Source organism: Aegilops tauschii, chromosome 1, assembly GCF_002575655.3.
Source record: "Aegilops tauschii subsp. strangulata cultivar AL8/78 chromosome 1, Aet v6.0, whole genome shotgun sequence".
Taxonomy (NCBI): Eukaryota; Viridiplantae; Streptophyta; class Magnoliopsida; order Poales; family Poaceae; genus Aegilops; species Aegilops tauschii.
Window position 1 is genome coordinate 497,215,547 of NC_053035.3, and position 20,542 is coordinate 497,236,088.

The 20,542-nt window shown below is 45.3% G+C and overlaps 1 protein-coding gene across 1 annotated transcript; it reads left to right on the top strand.

Moving 5' to 3' along the window:
• Positions 1 to 11,965: 11,965 nt before the first annotated feature.
• Positions 11,966 to 13,120, top strand: LOC109762103 (F-box protein At5g07610-like). The gene has a single exon (XM_020320922.2). The coding sequence runs from the start codon at positions 11,966 to 11,968 to the stop codon at positions 13,118 to 13,120; it is 1,155 nt and encodes a 384-aa protein (XP_020176511.2).
• Positions 13,121 to 20,542: the final 7,422 nt, after the last annotated feature.

A 20,542-nucleotide genomic window follows, 5' to 3' on the forward strand; every position in this document is an offset into this window, starting at 1 on the left:
AAAAATAATTTTCATAAAGAACTTTTTTTGATAGAAACTTTAATAGCAGAAAGAATTATCATAAAGTAAAATAAATAAGTAATTAGAAACAAAATAAAATAAAATGAATAAGTTTTTTGTTGTAAGTAGAAATAAAACAAAATAAATATAGCAAAAAAGAAAATAAAAAAACTAAATACAGCAAAAAGAATTTTCATAAAGAACTAATGGCACTAATAGAAAGTTTATATGTTTTCTAAAACTAATGGCACTAACAGACAGTTTATAATTTTGCTGACCTAAAAGCAAAAAGAATTAAAAAATAAAGCAAAAAACAAAAGGAAATAAATAATGCAAAAAATTTAAAAAACTGCCACCTATTGGGCCACCACGGCTTGAATACGACTAGAAACCCAACCTGGGCCAGGATTCAGGCCCGCAGAAGGCCCAATAGGCCAACAGACAGCACAGTGTGACATTATGCCCGTAAGCCTGCATTTGAGAGGAGCTCGAGAGGGCAGCCGCAGTGGAGCTTATAAACCACTCCGAGCCCCTCTCAACTAGCGAGGTGGGACTAAACTTTTGGCCGCGGGCAGCGCAAGGCCTTTGGTTCCGGTTGGTGGCACCAACCGGGACCAATGCCCCCCCTTTAGTCCCGGTTGGTGCCACCAACCGGGACCAAAGCCCTCTGTTTCCCGCCCTTTGCGCTGGTGAAAAGAGGCCTTTAGTCCCGGTTGGTGGCACCAACCGGGACCAAAGGGTGGGTATTGGTTCCGGTTGGAGCCACCAACCGGGACCAAAGCCTTTGCTATATAAGTAGCACTTTGGAAATTTTCTGATTTCCATCGCCAGTGTCCCCCCGCCCGACGACGCCGCGAGCTCGATCTACGCCGCCAGGCTGCCCCGTCGTCGTCGCCGTCGCCCGTGCCCCCGAGCCCACGCCATCGCCCGTCGCCGTCGTCCTCCGCCCCCCCGCCGTCGGCCTCCGCTGCGCGCCCCCAAGCCGTCGCCCCGTATACGTCACCGTCGTCGCCCTCCGCCCCCGGCCCGCCGCGGTCGCCGTCGCCCTCCGCCACCCTGTGAGCGCCGCCCCGATCCCCTCCTCCTCCTCCCTGTAATGGCCGCCGCCGCTGCCGCCGCGCCCCTAGCTAGCTATTAATTTGGATGTGTAGTATTAATTTGGATGTGTAGTTTTATAATTTAGTTGTTGTAATTAGATTTGTATGTGTAGTATTAATTTGGATGTGTAGTTAGATTTGTAATTTAGTTGTATTAATTTGGATGTGTAGTTAGATAATTTAGTTGTTGTAATTTAGATGTATTAATTTAGATGTGTAGTTTAGATTTTTTTGGTGATATTATTATTGAATATGCAAATGTTTGTATGTTCATATGCAAAGAATATATCAATTTTTTCATAGAATTTTTATGATTTTTTCTGTTGTAATTTTGTTCATAGAATTTTTATGATTTTTTTTCATAGAAATTGTGTATGATCAAAGTCATTTATGTATGTTCATATTTAGAAGAAAAAGAAGGAGAGAAAAAAGGAAAATAAGAAGAGGAAGAAGGAGAAGAAGAAGAGAAGAAGAGGAGAGGAAGTAGAGGAGAAATAAATAAGAAGATGAAAAAGAAGAAAAAAAAGAGTAGAAGAAGAAGAAATAGAGGAGAAGAAGAAGAAATAGAATAATATATTATTCTATTTTTTCTTCTTCTCGTCTATTCCTTCTTCTTCTCCTCTTTTTTTCTTTTTTTTCTTCGATCTCCTCCTCTATTCCTTTCTTCTTCTCCTCTTTTTTTGCGTCTTCTTCCTCTTCTTATTTTTATCGGGTATGTCGTTGTCGATATATGTACCCCCCTCCCCGATAACTTTTAGTAAGTACTACCTAGAAAGTGTTTAATAGAATTAGTTAGAAAAATAATAGAACTAGTTAAACTAGCTAGTTTATTTTTAGTAAGTACTACTTTATTCTATTTATAGTAAGGAAATTAATAGAACTAGTTTGTTTTTAGTTAAAGCAATTATTCCCGCATCGACGTCGACGATGCCTATCCCGCATCCTCGTCGTCGACTCGGCGGAGGAGGCCGGCTTGATCAGAGGGGCCATGTCCGGGACTGGGCTACGCCGGGCTGGTTTTGGGAGGTGCTACCTTCCGGTGGGCGTAGGTTGGTGAGGAACCAGCCCGTCGTTGACCCGATCCTTGTTTGGTGGCGCTCGCGTGGGCTAGTGACGGTGCCGAGGCTTCTGGACACCGCGGAGGAGGTACGTCACTGTGTCAGCGAGGAGGACCAGCACGTCCGTCGCTACATGGTTGCGTTGGAGGGCAGCTTCGACAGTACCTGGCAGGTTCTTCAGGGATCTCACTGGAGCTATGATCCTGTGATGGTTCCGTCCCTTTGGGTGTCCACCGCCCGCGCCGATGTCCGTCGGGCGCTACTGTTCTAGCTGTACTAGCGATGCTATATGTATGATAGTATTCGAGGTGTATTAGTGATAATATTCGGCGATGTACGGCCGCATGGAGATGATGTAATTTTGCTTATAATTGAATGCATCCTAATTTGAATACTACTTTATTTTGTGATTTGATTTTGCTTATTGAATGCTCAAAGTGGAAAACTACTCCGATCCTACTTTGAATGCTAAAATTGGAGAGCACTATGATTAGTTGATAGCTTATAGGGTTTTTGTTTTCGCAGAAATCTAGGAGCCCCCCGGCCCCTCCATCATCCCCGCCGTCGTCCCCGTCACCGCCCCCTCCGACATCGAGGTGAGACCAGCCAAATCCTCTTTTAGAAAGATAATTAAACGATATTTCGGGTTGACTGTAAGTCTGTCGAGTCTCCATCATATATGAGAGGACGAAGAATCCTGACTGTTGTCGTGGGTGTAATGCACTCGAGAACGAAAGGAGGAGCTACCATCACCGACGGTCGCAAATGTCAGAGAGGAATCAGTGAGGGAGAGTTCCACCATATATATATGAGAGGACGAAGAATCCCGACTGTTGTCGTGGGGGTTGCTTCTCCTTTGTTCCCGTGTGCTAGCTAGACATTTTGGTGTAATGCACACGGGGACAAAGGGAGGAGCGACCATCACCAACGGTCGAATGTATACACCACGTGAGCTGAGAGTTTTCAAGAAAAGACTCGACAAACCGATAGTCAACCCGTGATGAATAATAATGATCTAACTTAGGTTTTTTAGTACATATATTTAATTGTAGATGTTTAATATTTGAATTATATAAACATAGAAAATGTCGTACTCGGACGACGAAAGTCTCCCGGGGGAGTGCGACTGGTGCCACGACGACCGAGGTCAGTGCGACAGGCCTCACCTGGACGAAGATCGGCGCTTCAGTATTAAGCTGGAGGAGACGTTCGATGTTGAAACGGTACGCAACGACGACAAGTGTTATTTTTTCGTAATTAAGCACGACTTCAACTATTTCAACGTCTACTTTTCATCTTTTACAATTCGGCTAGCTTATCCCATGCCATGCAAGACGCTACGTCTTGGAGAGGATGGGTTTTGAAGACCATGAAAGTATGGAAACAAAGAAAATTCACCTAAGGACCCATCATGATATAGATTTTGAAGTAAAGCTGTATAATTCTGAGAGCGTAACCCATTTTGGTTGCAAAAATTGGGAAGCATTTTGCGAGATGTATGGTTTTGATGAGGGTATGCTTGTCACCATGGATCTTGGTGATCCTGACATCGAGCAAGACAATATGGACATTTGGGTCCTTGTTGATACGCCTCCTATTCTACCGCTATGTGAGTTTCTCAAACATAGTTATTAGCTAATTTATATTGTTCATTTCAAAATAGTTGACAGCTTATTTTCATTGACAGCTTATTTTGATTGTTCAAACAATGTGCGGAACATGGTAGACAGAACCTACTACACCGATGGCTCTGAGTTAACTTATAAGGAGAAAACTCATCTGGTCGGATTTTGTACTGATATTGAGAATTACAATATCTACAATCAAACTCCTCATCATTATGGTCCTCCATACGTGCCACTAGTGCACGTGTTGAACTACGGTAACTACTATGGAGATACCCTGATAAGATTTCTTACTATTACGACATCCGTGCATATTTTGCATAGTTCTAAAACTAGTGCATTATCATTGCTAACTATGAAGTTATTACTATGTTTTTCAACAGATAATCCCAGAGGATTGTGTGCCTCATTTGATGTATCAGAATGGTAGGCTTGATGTTTTGAATATACAACCAGGTCATCCTACGAATCTCAACTGTCCATACCGGATTTCTAAAAGAAGTGGAGACATGCAAATCAAAGAATGGAAAAAATGTATGGACAGTCGCAAGGAGCTTCTTGGAAGCAAAAGGAAGCGAGCCGCAAGAATTGGAGACAGGATGATCTCCATTCTCCATAATGGAGAGTCAGGGTCTATATTGTTTTATGCTATTTTACCTTAAAGAGGGTATTTTGGTCCTACCTAATACTGATGATCATGTGCTAAGAACAATTAAGTAGGGTTGGTTCGATGACTGTGAGGATGATGATCGATCGTATGACTTGTTATTAATAACGAGTAGAAGTTGTATGATGATGATTAGTAGGACTTGTTATTATATATGATGATGCATGATGCGTGCATGAAGAGTTATTATATATCAGCGGGTGAAATGAACATGGATTGGATTGAAGTGAAGGCAACATGCATGTGGTGCGTGTCGAAAGTAGTACAATCCAAACTTGATCAAGTCCGGATTAGTATTACTTTCGACATGCACCACATGTTGCCTTCACTTCAATCTAAGCCATGTTTAGGCATAGCAGTACGTAGCGTTGGTAAACCAAGCACGGAGATATAAGAGAGGACACTTCTCTCTAATAGCTACCTAATAACAACCTAAATTAACCCCCCAAAACCCCCAACCCCCCCCCCTTTCAAAACAAAAAACAAAAACCCTCAGCTCCTGCCAGGTGCTGACGCGTGGATGCCTATTGGTCCCGGTTGGTGGCACCAACCGGGACCAAAGGCCCTCCTGCCTGGGCTCCCCGCACCGGCCACGTGGACGGCCTTTAGTCCCGGTTCGTGTAAGAACCGGGACTAAAAGGCTAGGGCATTAGTAACGACCCTTTAGTCCCGGTTCCTGAACCGGGACTAAAGGCCCTTATGAACCGGGGTAAAAGCCCCTTTTCCTACAAGTGCAGTGTCATCTTTACAAATCGCACCAACATCCCCAGAGCCACTTCTGGAGACTGCAGCGTCCACGTTCAATTTTGCATTACCAGTCATCGGGGCCAACCACGACCGGCGAGCCATCGACGCCTGCCTTACCACAGGACTCGCTCCGGTTCTAGTATTGACAATCTGCAGCTCAGCAAGATACCTGGTTATGAATACATCAACTGACTATGGTGACTGGAAAATGTTTTCATGGATAGCCTTCCGCCGAACCCCCCATAGTGCCCATAGAGTTACTACCATTTGATAAAAAAGCTGCTGTGGTAGTATTTCATGCAGTTTGCAAAGCCATTCTTTTGGGTTATCCTCCCCTTGTTCAATCATTCGATCAACCAGCTCCTCGGGTGCCAACGCCCACACACTCGCCGACATCGGGCAAAGGATCAGCACATGTATCTTCCGTGGACATATGCCGGTGTTTCAAGACGGTACCTGTCGGCATTGATTGTCGTGCAAGATGCCATAAAAAAACCTTCAGTTTTGAGGGTACCCGAATGCGCCAGATCGTGGACCATTTACTAGTTTCATTTACATCATATGACGTACCACCACTTCCATCTAGCTGTGCTTCGTGAGTGTGCTTGATCCGCAAAATCATCCGGTAAGCTGACCATACAGTAAAAAGTCCTCGGGCCTCCTCATGCCACGCCCAAAAGTCTTGGACGTGACGAGTGCATACCGGGATCCGAAGTATCGCCTCTGCATCAACCTGTGCGAAAACAGCCCGGACTAGATTCTCATTCCAGGTTGCCGTGGTACGATCAATTAGTTGAGCAACGCTGGCTGGAGCATTAGGCGCCGGGGCTGTAAAAGGCCGCTTTGAGCTGTTTCTCGGTATCCGGTTATCAAGCCAAATATTCGTCGACTCACCATCCCCAATTCTCCGAATGAGACCTTGTGACAGAACGTCTCGCCCGTCCAAAACAACACGCCAAATCTGGGAGGGGTGTGATCCCAGCTCGGCCTGAAGCAACGAACAGTCCGGGAAGTAAATTGCCTTGAGAATTCTGGCACTAAGGGAGGTGCTATCAGTCAACGTTCGCCACGCCTGTCTCGCCAACAGTGCTAGATTGAAAATTTCCATGTCACGGAAGCCTAAGCCTCCCAAGTGTTTAGGCATCTCTACTCCTAATGGAGCAGTTGGTAGTCTCGCTTTCAGGTTTTTTTTAGTCCCACCTTTCATGGTTTTTTTTGGTACCTCCTCCCACCTCTGACTTATCCACCAGAAACCGAAAAAACCTCCTCCTGAGGCCCCAACCCGCACCCATCCACGTACCAAAAAAATAGACCTACGAAGGTTAACCAACGAAAAAAGACCTACCAAGATTAACCAGCGAAAAAAAATCTAATGGAGGAGTTGGTAGTCTGGTACGGTTTATTTTCAACACTTTTCTAATGACAAAAGATCACGGATCTAACTTTCCTAGCTTAGCCAAATGAACGAATCTCTTTCATAAATGCAATTTGCTTTAGGAAACAAAAAATAGATTCTTTCCTACCTTAGCCAAATCAACGAATCTCTTCCATTAATGCAATTTGCTTTAGGAAACAAATAATAGATTCTTTCCTACCTTAACCAAATCAGTGAATTTCTCTCATTAATACAATTTGCTTTAGGAAATAAATAATAGATTTTCAGGAAACAAATAATGGGTTTAATACGGTTTATTTTCAACACTTTCCTAATGACAAAAGATCACGGATCTAACTTTCCTAGCTTTGCCAAATCAACGAATCTCTTTCATAAATGCAATTTGCTTTAGGAAACAAATGATAGATTCTTTCCTACCTTAGCCAAATCAACGGATCTCTTCCATTAATGCAATTTGCTTTAGGAAACAAATAATATATTCTTTCCTATCTTAACCAAATCAACGGATCTCTTCCATTAATGCAATTTGCTTTAGGAAACAAATAATAGATTCTTTCCTACCTTAACCAAATCAATGAATTTCTCTCATTAATGCAATTTGCTTTAGGAAATAAATAATAGATTTTCAGGAAACAAATAATGGATTTAATACGGTTTATTTTCAACACTTTCGTAATGACAAAAGATCACGGATCTAACTTTCCTAGCTTAGCCAAATCAACGAATCTCTTTCATAAATGCAATTTGCTTTAGGAAACAAATGATAGATTCTTTCCTACCTTAGCCAAATCAACGGATCTCTTCCATTAATGCAATTTGCTTTAGGAAACAAATAATAGATTCTTTCCTACCTTAACCAAATCAGTGAATTTCTCTCATTAATGCAATTTGCTTTAGGAAATAAATAATAGATTTTGAGGAAACAAATAATGGATTTAAAGAAATTCATAGGTAAACCATCTCTACTACTTATTAAACAAGAAAACATGTACATCGCTAAGTGTACCCAGCCTAACGTACACATAACAACATAGCTCAATTATAACCACACGATCAGAATCACTTAATTTAATCTAATCCAGAGCCAAAAACGCGCTTAGCAATTTACCTGGGCGGACGAAAACTCTGCCGTACCAAACGTTCCGCGCGCCCCGCGTCGACCCCGGTACATCGTTTCCTAATCCAAGGAAAGGAAAACACAATCCGATATCGAAAGATCCCTGAATGCAGGTGAGCGACGCGGTCAACACGGGGAGGCGGCGGCATCTTGAGGGAACGGTGATGGCGAAGTTGTGGGCTCCGGCGGGGCTGCTGTGGATCTGGCGGATGGCAGCAGGATCGGGTCGACGACGGACGGCTCCGGCGAGAGTCGGAGGGACGACGGCGGCGGCTGAGCTCCTCCATGGCCTGCTGCGGTTCTAGGGAGAACAGAAGGAAGGGAGGGGAGGAAGGGCACGGCCAGCAGGCTCTCACCTCTCTTACCTCCATGCCGCCGTCGACACGACCCCCGAGCCTAGACCACGACCCATGCGACGGGACCCCGCTGATGCCGACGGCGGTGCCGGGTTCCATGATCTATTCGACTTCATGTGTCGAATCATCAAGTCCGCACCAGCACTCCACCGGGCCCCTCAGTGGGATCGGCGTCCGTATCAGCTCCTGCCTCTGCAAGTCAAGGGGTAGGCTGCTCGATCGCATCTCCAAGAGTCCCTCGCCGCCACAACGCCTGCAGTCGCGGACGGCTGTACCTGTCGACGGGAGCGGCTGAGCAAGGGACATCCCGCCGATCCGATGGCGGAAGGGCGAGATAATGGGCAAGTCTACCTCGGGTTGAATGTAGACACCAGCGAGCTCCTTGCAGTAAACCAGGTGCTGGACTTTTGTGTTTTGTTTATCAGGTTTGCACTGTGTGAATCACGCCGGTCCGGCTCTCACCCCTCTCTGACCTCCATGCCGCAGTTGGGCGCTCCTTCGAAACAAGATTATCGTGTCCAGGTATACAGTCCGCCACAAAACTCTCCCGTGCAGTGGGCGTACAGAAGGTACCTTCCTCTCCTGGTTTTGTATATGGCAGTGTAGTACTATGTGGTTAACTGAAAACGAAGAGTAAGCAAATTAGTTCCTGTCAGAACAACTGTAGCCGGCATCGCCGCCGTCGCTTATGGAGCTCCACACCATTCCCCAATTGTACGAGAGCATGTTCAATCTTCGCCATTCTATACTATGTGCAAATGGTCAACTCTTTTCCAAACAAGAAGATATGAGGATTAGGCATATATGCCCCATAAGGTAGCTATATTCATGTGTTGTAGTGTGGATTATGGTCACGCTCTGTCTTGGACTGCAGATAGCTAGGTTAACAAAAATGGATACTCTGCATATTTTCTGAATTTTTAGTAAGGTCTACATGAATAAGGTTAGCAGTAGTTCTGACTTGGGGCACTGGTTAATTCTTCACATGCAGGAACGTGGAGAGATGGTGGGCTCCAAGCCCATGGTGATTTTATTGTGCTTGCAGCTTGAGATGTACTTGGTCCAAATGAAAATCATCATTTTGAAGGGTTAGTAGATGATGCACGTATATAGTTAGATCTTAATTGTGTTTATTATTCAAAATGCTTGTACCCACTAGATTTCATTTTTTTACCTTGAATGAGTATTATATTACTATTATTTGGAATCCACCTTGATCCTCCACTTCTATTTTTCCTAGGCAACTTCGCATGGAATTAGGATCACTTAATAAGGTTCTGGTTTCTTTTTCAAATTCACTTGCTTTATGCATGAACCTATTATAGATTTTTGGTGTTGATTTGCAGTAAGAGCAAATGTAATATTGTTCTCATCAATTTCTTTCATAGCATGTGTAATGCGTTATAACATCAGTTTCATTGGATTGGAAAAGGTGATAAACATGCAACCATTCTTACTCGATGATATGAATACTTCAGGAGCAATGGTGGCATTTGTTTGCACATTAGTATTCCGTTATGTAGTAAAGGATATGGTCTGGTAGTCATTCTTTATCGTTATAGTTATTGTCAAATGGTGGAATATTGCTGCCTAGCAGCTCTGGTTCATGCGTGTGTGAAAAACAATGTAAAATCATTTTTGTTGCTGTAGAATCTCATGAGTCGTATGAAAAAGAAGGCTAGGATATTTATATTTTTTAATTATTCAGCTGCTTGTGTTACAGATCTGGGCATACCTTTTGTTTGAGATAAATTTGGGCATAAATTGTCACAAATAAATGGGTGGCGTTGGGTCAAGGTTCAGGAACCCAGGGGCATCATGCTTCTTTTGAGCCACATGGGGAGAATTACATCCATGTATTAGAAAAACTAGGTGCCCGCTTAAACAGAAAAAATACAACTCTTGCTGACCGGGAGCTTCATGGTAGTGGCTAGAATTTAATCAGAGATCCATGTACAGGTTGATTGTTATGAAACCATGCGATGGAATCTTGATGTTGACAATGTCCAGAAATCTGATTCGTCAGAGACAAAATCCAACCTTAATTCCCCCATTCAGATCATGAAATATTGGGGTTAACAGTTTGCGATGTAAGATGGGTTGAGATCTGCTATACGTTAACTTTCTTTTGTTCAAATGTTTTCTTTTGTTTTGAAACCTTAATGTTTTCTGTTGTGGGGTGACAATGTCTGGGTTTATGCTAACAAGCAAGAAAAATGTTATATGCAATGAGTTCCCAATCTTGAAATATTGAAATATTGAAGCATATCTTGGAACGACGGAGTTCCCAATCTTCATGGTAGATGATGGGACACTGGATGCTGAAGTTGCTTATTGTCTCGCGTAGAACAATAGCATGTCCTTATTTTTTGCTATGTTTTGCCCATGTTGATTATGATGGCATTGTTTTGAACATTCTATCTGTGTTGATAAAAAAGGAGATGATTTGGTATGCCCTCCTTGCAGAGGATCGAGCCTGGTCGGTTGGTTCTTGGTTGGGTGTTGTTGAGACGATCCAAGCCACCAGCAATTCGAGCTTGTCTTCATGGTGTGTAATTATATTTAGGTAGACAAAATCCCCTGATGATAGCCCAAAAAGAAGATGACATGGAGATAAAGTGTTGCGTGCGGCAGGAAAGAGACAAACGTATTCAGAAATCCAAACCACCAGGATGACAGTTGCGAGATGGCGATTGGATGGTGCTGACACATCTTGCTAGCGAGGAGGCTGTTTGCCGAAATTGGACTTTGGATTGTTATAAAATTTCAGTTTAGACCAATTCTTGTTAAACATAACATGTTATTGTGACAACTATTATGAAAAAAATTGATTTAGATAATCAAAATGATGAAGAAATTCCTAAACTTACGTGCGCTGCACGTGCACCCTTTCCAATTTGAAGGGCTGCTTATCGGTTTTAAATCTTGAAGTTTGCACGGTCACTAATATGACCATGCTATTTTAGAGTGATAACCTTCATTTCAGGCAGTAATGAAACTTGAAATGCCAGTTGACTAACAGTAATAAACACCAAGAATACTGGTTGATGTTAATGGGAATTATGATTAGCGATGATTCATTTTATGCTCTGGTGGAACGGGTCAAGCCGGTTTGCGCGGTGAGTATTGTCCGTTACTTATTTTCATACTAACTACATATATTGTTTGTGCAGGATGGATATGAGTTGAGAAAGCAGTTTTTATTATACTTGCTAAAACATCGTGGGAATGAAGCTAAAGACAACTTTCCGTATATTGTGAAAGAATTTCTTAAGCGTATAACCTAGATATTAATAATTTTATAATAGATGTTTAGTTGGAACTCCATTAAGTTTGTTACATGGACATGCCGTTAATTTTTTTTTTGGCAATTTACATTGCAAAAATGTACTTTAATTATTAAATAATTGTGTCTGTGTTATATTGTCCGTACGTGTGAAATTTAACATGCATTATCTTTATATAACTCTTGCAAATTATTTCAAGAGCCTGTGGCAACGCACGGGCATTGTACTAGTAGTCATAGTGTCCCATGCGACCCATGCTGTTTTCCTCTTTCCCTGCTTAGATGATAAACTGGGCCTGCGCATATGGATATGCGTCTATTTTGGTGGGCTGGGAGAGGATCCGTTCTGGCCTAAGAAACTGGGCCTGTAATCCCCTTCGATTACGCTAAAAAAGAAAAATCAGAGCTGGCTCTACTCCATGCCGTTTCTCTGATCCACATTCCCCGCGCCGCCTGTCATCACCTCGATCGCCGCCGTCTCGTTTATCGACGAGCTTCAGGTATGCTGCCCTCCTCTTCCTTCTGATCTTGAAAGAGAGACATCCGGGAGGAGTGCAACTCAACCCTGAACGAAGTGCCTCTACCACTTGTAGCAGGAGCAGGCCCCGGGCACGGGATGGAGAAGAGGGGGAGGAAGGAGGAGGAGGAGGAGCAGGCGGTGGAGGGCCTCCCCAACGACCTTGTCTGGGAGTTCCTGTCGAGGGTGCCGTACCGGTCGCTGTGCCGCTTCAAGTCCGTGTCGACGTCATGGCTCACGCTGTGTTCCGACCCTGCCGTCCGCCGAAGGTCGCCGCAGACGCTCTCCGGATTCTTCGCCCTCTCCCGCAGCGGCACCATCCGTTTCGTCAACCTGTCCGGGAGAGGCCGGCCGTTGATCGACCCCTCTCTCCCTTTCCTGCACGGCTTCAAAAATGTCAAGATCCTAAATTGCTGCGGCGGCATCCTCCTCTGCCATGGCATTCGAGCAGAGCGCGCAGAATACATCGTGTGCAACCCCGCGACCGAGAAGGTCTGGGCCACGCTGCCCGTGCCCGATAGCCATGACACACCATGTCCTCGGTTTCACGGCCGCACCATTTGCTTGTGTTTTGACCCCACCGTTCCTTCTTGCTTCACAGTGTTTGTCATCAATGATAATGGTCACGCCATAACCGCGACAGATGTCTACTCATCCGATACCGGAGAATGGACTTCCATGTCAGGCCGATGGGGTCACCGAGTTGTGGTGTATTGCGGTGAACCACAATACTTCTTTTTAAATGACACTCTGCATGTCACTGCCTATGATTCTCGTTTGGAGACATTTGACTTGAACCATAATTCATTAAACATGATAGTTACAGTGGACACGGGCGGGAATACTTGGAGGACAACTCGACAGCCGCCCCAGACTGAATTCACTTTCATTGGGCTCTCTCAGGGACGCTTACATGGTATTGAGATGGAAGATGGTAATGGTTGCCGGATATCAGTTTGGATTCTTGAGGATTATGCTAGTGGGCGGTGGACCTTAAAGCACACAACCAGCATTCTGGATCTGCTAGGAAGGCCTTGTCTAGAGCACAGAGAGTACTACGTATTTGTTGCACTCCATCCAGAACGTAACCTTATTTTTTTTAATGGCGGGGTGGAACGAGAACGGACACTTATGTCGTATGATATGGATACCCAGAAGTTGCATGTTATCTGCAATCTTGAAGATTATCAAATGCAAAATTTTCGACCTTACACTCCATGCTTTGTGGAATGGCCGCTGTCAAATGCTCACTGAAGTTCAGAGCAGGTTCACATTTGGTTAGTTGGCAACTTGGCATGACACCTTCATGAAAATTGGTTGTTCGGTATGGTCAAGATCTTCTAGTTTTTGGCAGTGGCTTGAATAAGGCTTACATCTACTCTAATTTGGTTTTCTTATCAGTTAGTGTCCAGGTGCAAGCATTTTTGTGGCTTTGAACAATGTTGGCTAGGCAATGAGTTCACTTTCGAAAAAAAATGTAAGCTACAATTCAATTGGTTATGAGAGCCTAGTCATACGACTGAACCAAGTCAATTTAGTATGCAAACTGTTATCCCAACAATGTTGAATATTGATGGTGCCCTGTTTTGATGCACTTGAAAGTTTTATTATCTCATTTATTATTTGAAATGGTTCTCTCTTTCTTTTGTAGTATTATAATTATATGTTAGCGCCGACTTCTCTAGTAGTTGTATCTTGTGTGTACAAACATGGAGGTTCCTTTAGTGAAATCTGCATGCATGTTGTTACTCATGATGGTCCCAAGCAATATGTACTACTCATGATGTTCAAGTAGACTGAGTAACCGAATTATAATTTTTATAAGAAACAGAACAACACACCTCTGATGTCATGACATGTTTTTAGTTGGGACTTAGGAATGTCATGTGATGTAGTGTGTCCATGGCCAATGTGCCCTGTCTTGAATCTAGGTTGTTGCCTGGTTGTCAATTTTCTGAAAATCCCAAGATCTTGCTGTCCATAACATATATAATTAACTTGTGCGGAGTTTTGTTATCCGCTATGCAGCATTCTGAATTGTGTGCACGCAGTTATTAAATACCCAAACTGGCCTCTGTTCAAACTACTATGTAACGGTTTTGAGTACGACTTCATCTTCATTTAGACTGATAATCTTACACATGTCACTCTGCTTGGTTGATGGGCTCTGCACATGAAAATTGCCTGAGCTGTACTCTGAAGGAGGCAAGACAAGTTGTCCATGTCGAATCCATGGATTCTTTTCTTCAGCAGCGTTGGTTCCGAGCAATGACGACGAAAACGGCATTTGTAGCACAGAATCGTGACTCTTGTGGACGTGATTGCAGCACCACACTCAGAGGCCATAGAACGCACGCTCGCCCTGCAAATACATACTGTATGTACCAACTGATTCAGTAAGCGTTCAGTTTTCTGCTCACTGGAAAAATACAGTTGTACAGTGTTCAGTTATAGTTCGAGGAACGTCGGCTGGCCACCACCCCTGGCGCAGTGGCCGGCGGCCGCCGTGGCCCTCGGTTTTTCTGGGGGGCAGCGGAGGAACTTCCAGTCGATAGTCGCACCCTCTCCTGAATCACACTCTGAAGACTATCGACTGGAAGTCGACACTAAACGGTTCAGTCGTTCAACGGCCCAGATGCTCTCAGACAAAAGATGAAGGTCTACGGTTTCATTTCAAAGCGTTTTCGGCGATGCTCCTCACTCGCTCTCCCTTCTCTCTCACGGGTTTCCGCCCCTGGTAGCACCGCCGCCGCCGCCGCAATTGATCCTCTCCTCGTCAGCAGTTGTAACGGGAGCGGGGCGTTGCGCATCTGTGAGGTACACATGTTCTTTGCTTCCCGATTAGTAGCCACAGGAATCCATTGGAAGTGGCGCCCCTCCATCGCCGCATCGGTTGCTCACTCTCTTCTTTGGCGCTCGTAATGGGGAGATGGCGGTGCACGTCCTAAGGGTGTCCTGGATTGGGGGTGCACACCACGTCGGCCTGGCATTCATTGGCCAGGCCGAGGACCCATCCACAATTGAAGAACGGGTCCCGCATGCCCTAGCACTCAGCGTTGTCAAGATGGAATCCTTCAAAGACTTGACGTAAACTTTAAGGTATATTTGAATGATCGACATATTTCTCTCTAGATTGTAACCGACCATGTGTAAGCCCTAGATACCCTCGGTGCCTATATAAGCCGAGGGGTCTTAGTCTGTAGAGACACGCGTTCAAGGCTTAAAGGTTAGAACTCATTCATTCGATCTTGAGTAGATCATATGTACTTTAACCCCATCCACAATCAATACAATGTAAGCGGGACGTAGGGTTTTACCTCTTCAAGAGGGCCCGAACATAGGTAAAACTACGTCCCCTTTACTTTATGTTCACTATCGTGTCAAGATCACCTGCTCGGGACCCCTTACCTGAGATCTGCTAGCTTTAGCACCGACATGTCTGCATGGCATTCCAACCGATATTTTAATTTTCGCGGGGGGGGGGGGGGGGGGTGGGGGGGGGGTGTGCAACGGAGGGATTCAAGGAACAGGCGCGAGCGGTGGCACGGTTTCATCACAGCGCCATAGTTTTGCTCCCCTCTCTTCTCTGCACGTCTATGCACCCACGGTAGCAAGGTCCTTCCAGCGATCCTCTCCATTTATTTTTGTTTCCGCGAAGGTTTGTGGGGTGGTTGTGGTGTTTTCTGTTCCCATGATTTTTTGACTACTTAAAGTGTGTGGTTGGGATTGTTGCGATCAGTTTTGAACGCTGATGGTGCTCAATTCATGCGGACGAGATGGTAGTTTTCGATGTTGTTAGTCGATTATGACTGGATGGGAGGCGCCCATGGTGATTGTTTTTGTTCATTTCAGCACTGAAACGAGCCGATGATGTTTGGGTATCGATGGTAGCACATAGGATGTGTGCTGGTTTGGCATGCTCGACCGGAGGAGTATTGTTGATTGAAGAGGGGGGGGGGGCGGCGGGGACTAGAGACGACGGGGGATATCATGAACATTTAGGGTGGGTGGGTGGGTAGAGCAAGGAGGCACTTATCATTAGGCATGCCGCCGAAAACTTACAGGATCCATTTGCCATGTGACTAGTCCAAATTTTTCTAAATGGGTCTTTTACATCTGTGTCCCTAACTCGAACCTACTACTCATATTTGCCCTTAATTTCGAAGCATGCTCAAATTTACCCCTCTGCCGTTAGTTCACCTTATAAAAATGCCCTTCCGTTCCGTTACCGTCCGGTCAAAGGGCTTTGACCGTCTACGGGGCATTTATCGGACATTTTGCCCCTGCCTCCATGTATCACTTACATGTGGGACCCGCTCAACAAAAAATAAAAATAAAAAACTCTTTCTCTCACCCCACTACGGAGTGCAACTGAGGGATTCAAGGAACAGGCGCGAGCGGTGGCACGGTTTCATCACAGCGCCATAGTTTTGCTCCCCTCTCTTCGCTGCACGTCTATGCACCCAAGGTAGCAAGGTCCTTCCAGCGATCCTCTCCATTTATTTTTGTTTCCGCTAAGGTTTGTGGGGTGGTTGTGGTGTTTTATGTTCCCATGATTTTTTGACTACTTAAAGTGTGTGGTTGGGATTGTTGCGATCAGTTTTGAACGCTGATGGTGCTCAATTCATGCGGACGAGATGGTAGTTTTCGATGTTGTTAGTCGATTATGACTGGATGGGAGGCGCCCGTGGTGATTGTTTTTGTTCATTTGAGCACTGAAACGAGCCGATGATGTTTGGGTATCGATGGGAGCACATAGGATGTGTGCTGGTTTGGCATGCTCGACCGGAGGAGTATTGTTGATTGAAGAGGGTGGGCGGCGGGGACTAGAGACGACGGGGGATATCATGAACATTTAGGGGGGGGGGGTGGGTGGGTAGAGCAAGGAGGCACTTATCATTAGGCATGCCGCCGAAAACTTACAGGATCCATTTGCCATGTGACTAGTCCAAATTTTTCTAAATAGGTCTTTTACATCTGTGTCCCTAACTCGAACCTACTACTCATATTTGCCCTTAATTTTGAAGCATGCTCCAATTTACCCCTCTGCCGTTAGTTCACCTTATAAAAATGCCCTTCCGTTCCGTTACCGTCCGGTTAAAGGGCTTTGACCGTCTACGGGGCATTTATCGGACATTTTACCTCTGCCTCCATGTATCACTTACATGTGGGACCCGCTCAACAAAAAATAAAAATAAAAAACTCTTTCTCTCACCCCACTACGGAGTGCAACTGAGGGATTCAAGGAACAGGCGCGAGCGGTGGCACGGTTTCATCACAGCGCCATAGTTTTGCTCCCCTCTCTTCTCTGCACGTCTATGCACCCACGGTAGCAAGGTCCTTCCAGCGATCCTCTCCATTTATCTTTGTTTCCGCGAAGGTTTGTGGGGTGGTTGTGGTGTTTTCTGTTCCCATGATTTTTTGACTACTTAAAGTGTGTGGTCGGGATTGTTGCGATCAGTTTTGAACGCTGATGGTGCTCAATTCATGCGGATGAGATGGTAGTTTTCGATGTTGTTAGTCGATTATGACTGGATGGGAGGCGCCCGTGGTGATTGTTTTTGTTCATTTGAGCACTGAAACGAGCCGATGATGTTTGGGTATCGATGGGAGCACATAGGATGTGTGCTGGTTTGGCATGCTCAACCGGAGGAGTATTGTTGATTGAAGAGGGGGGCGGCGGGGACTAGAGACGACGGGGGATATCATGAACATTTAGGGGGGGGAGGGGTGGGTGGGTACAGCAAGGAGGCACTTATCATTAGGCATGCCGCCGAAAACTTACAGGATCCATTTGCCATGTGACTAGTCCAAATTTTTCTAAATGGGTCTTTTACATCTGTGTCCCTAAGTCGAACCTACTACTCATATTTGCCCTTAATTTCGAAGCATGCTCAAATTTACCCCTCTGCCGTTAGTTCACCTTATAAAAATGCCCTTCCGTTCCGTTACCGTCCGGTCAAAGGGCTTTGACCGTCTACGGGGCATTTATCGGACATTTTGCCCCTGCCTCCATGTATCACTTACATGTGGGACCCGCTCAACAAAAAATAAAAATAAAAAACTCTTTCTCTCACCCCACTACGGAGTGCAACGGAGGGATTCAAGGAACAGGCGCGAGCGGTGGCACGGTTTCATCACAACGCCATAGTTTTGCTCCCCTCTCTTCTCTGCACGTCTATGCACCCACGGTAGCAAGGTCCTTCCAGCGATGCTCTCCGTTTATTTTTGTTTCCGCGAAGGTTTGTGGGGTGGTTGTGGTGTTTTCTGTTCCCATGATTTTTTGACTACTTAAAGTGTGTGGTTGGGATTGTTGCGATCAGTTTTGAACGCTGATGGTGCTCAATTCATGCGGACGAGATGGTAGTTTTCGATGTTGTTAGTCGATTATGACTGGATGGGAGGCGCCCGTGGTGATTGTTTTTGTTCATTTGAGCACTGAAACGAGCCGATGATGTTTGGGTATCGATGGGAGCACATAGGATGTGTGCTGGTTTGGCATGCTCGACCGGAGGAGTATTGTTGATTGAAGAGGGGGGGGGGGGCGGCGGGGACTAGAGACGACGGGGGATATCATGAACATTTAGGGTGGGTGGGTGGGTAGAGCAAGGAGGCACTTATCATTAGGCATGCCGCCGAAAACTTACAGGATCCATTTGCCATGTGACTAGTGCAAATTTTTCTAAATGGGTCTTTTACATCTGTGTCCCTAACTCGAACCTACTACTCATATTTGCCCTTAATTTCGAAGCATGCTCAAATTTACCCCTCTGCCGTTAGTTCACCTTATAAAAATGCCCTTCCGTTCCGTTACCGTCTGGTCAAAGGGCTTTGACCGTCTACGGGGCATTTATCGGACATTTTGCCCCTGCCTCCATGTATCACTTACATGTGGGACCCGCTCAACAAAAAATAAAAATAAAAAACTCTTTCTCTCACCCCACTACGGAGTGCAACGGAGGGATTCAAGGAACAGGCGCGAGCGGTGGCACGGTTTCATCACAGCGCCATAGTTTTGCTCCCCTCTCTTCTCTGCACGTCTATGCACCCACGGTAGCAAGGTCCTTCCAGCGATCCTCTCCATTTATTTTTGTTTCCGCGAAGGTTTGTGGGGTGGTTGTGGTGTTTTCTGTTCCCATGATTTTTTGACTACTTAAAGTGTGTGGTTGGGATTGTTGCGATCAGTTTTGAACGCTGATGGTGCTCAATTCATGCGGACGAGATGGTAGTTTTCCATGTTGTTAGTCGATTATGACTGGATGGGAGGCGCCCGTGGTGATTGTTTTTGTTCATTTGAGCACTGAAACGAGCCGATGATGTTTGGGTATCGATGGGAGCACATAGGATGTGTGCTGGTTTGGCATGCTCGACCGGAGGAGTATTGTTGATTGAAGAGGGGGGCGGCGGGGACTAGAGACGACGGGGGATATCATGAACATTTAGGGTGGGTGGGTGGGTAGAGCAAGGAGGCACTTATCATTAGGCATGCCGCCGAAAACTTACAGGATCCATTTGCCATGTGACTAGTGCAAATTTTTCTAAATGGGTCTTTTACATCTGTGTCCCTAACTCGAACCTACTACTCATATTTTCCCTTAATTTCGAAGCATGCTCAAATTTACCCCTCTGCCGTTAGTTCACCTTATAAAAATGCCCTTCCGTTCCGTTACCGTCTGGTCAAAGGGCTTTGACCGTCTACGGGGCATTTATCGGACATTTTGCCCCTGCCTCCATGTATCACTTACATGTGGGACCCGCTCAACAAAAAATAAAAATAAAAAACTCTTTCTCTCACCCCACTACGGAGTGCAACGGAGGGATTCAAGGAACAGGCGCGAGCGGTGGCACGGTTTCATCACAGCGCCATAGTTTTGCTCCCCTCTCTTCTCTGCACGTCTATGCACCCACGGTAGCAAGGTCCTTCCAGCGATCCTCTCCATTTATTTTTGTTTCCGCGAAGGTTTGTGGGGTGGTTGTGGTGTTTTCTGTTCCCATGATTTTTTGACTACTTAAAGTGTGTGGTTGGGATTGTTGCGATCAGTTTTGAACGCTGATGGTGCTCAATTCATGCGGACGAGATGGTAGTTTTTCATGTTGTTAGTCGATTATGACTGGATGGGAGGCGCCCATGGTGATTGTTTTTGTTCATTTGAGCACTGAAACGAGCCGATGATGTTTGGGTATCGATGGGAGCACGTAGGATGTGTGCTGGTTTGGCATGCTCGACCGGAGGAGTATTGTTGATTGAAGAGGGGGGGCTGCGGGGACTAGGGACGACGGGGGATATCATGAACATTTAGGGTGGGTGGGTGGGTAGAGCAAGGAGGCACTTATCATTAGGCATGCCGCCGAAAACTTACAGGATCCATTTGCCATGTGACTAGTCCAAATTTTTCTAAATGGGTCTTTTACATCTGTGTCCCTAACTCGAATCTACTACTCATATTTGGCCTTAATTTCGAAGCATGCTCAAATTTACCCCTCTGCCGTTGGTTCACCTTATAAAAATGCCCTTCCATTCCGTTACCGTCCCGTCAAAGGGCTTTGACCGTCTACGGGGCATTTAACGGACATTTTGCCCCTGCCTCCATGTATCACTTACATGTGGGACCCGCTCAACAAAAAATAAAAATAAAAAACTCTTTCTCTCACCCCACTACGGAGTGCAACTGAGGG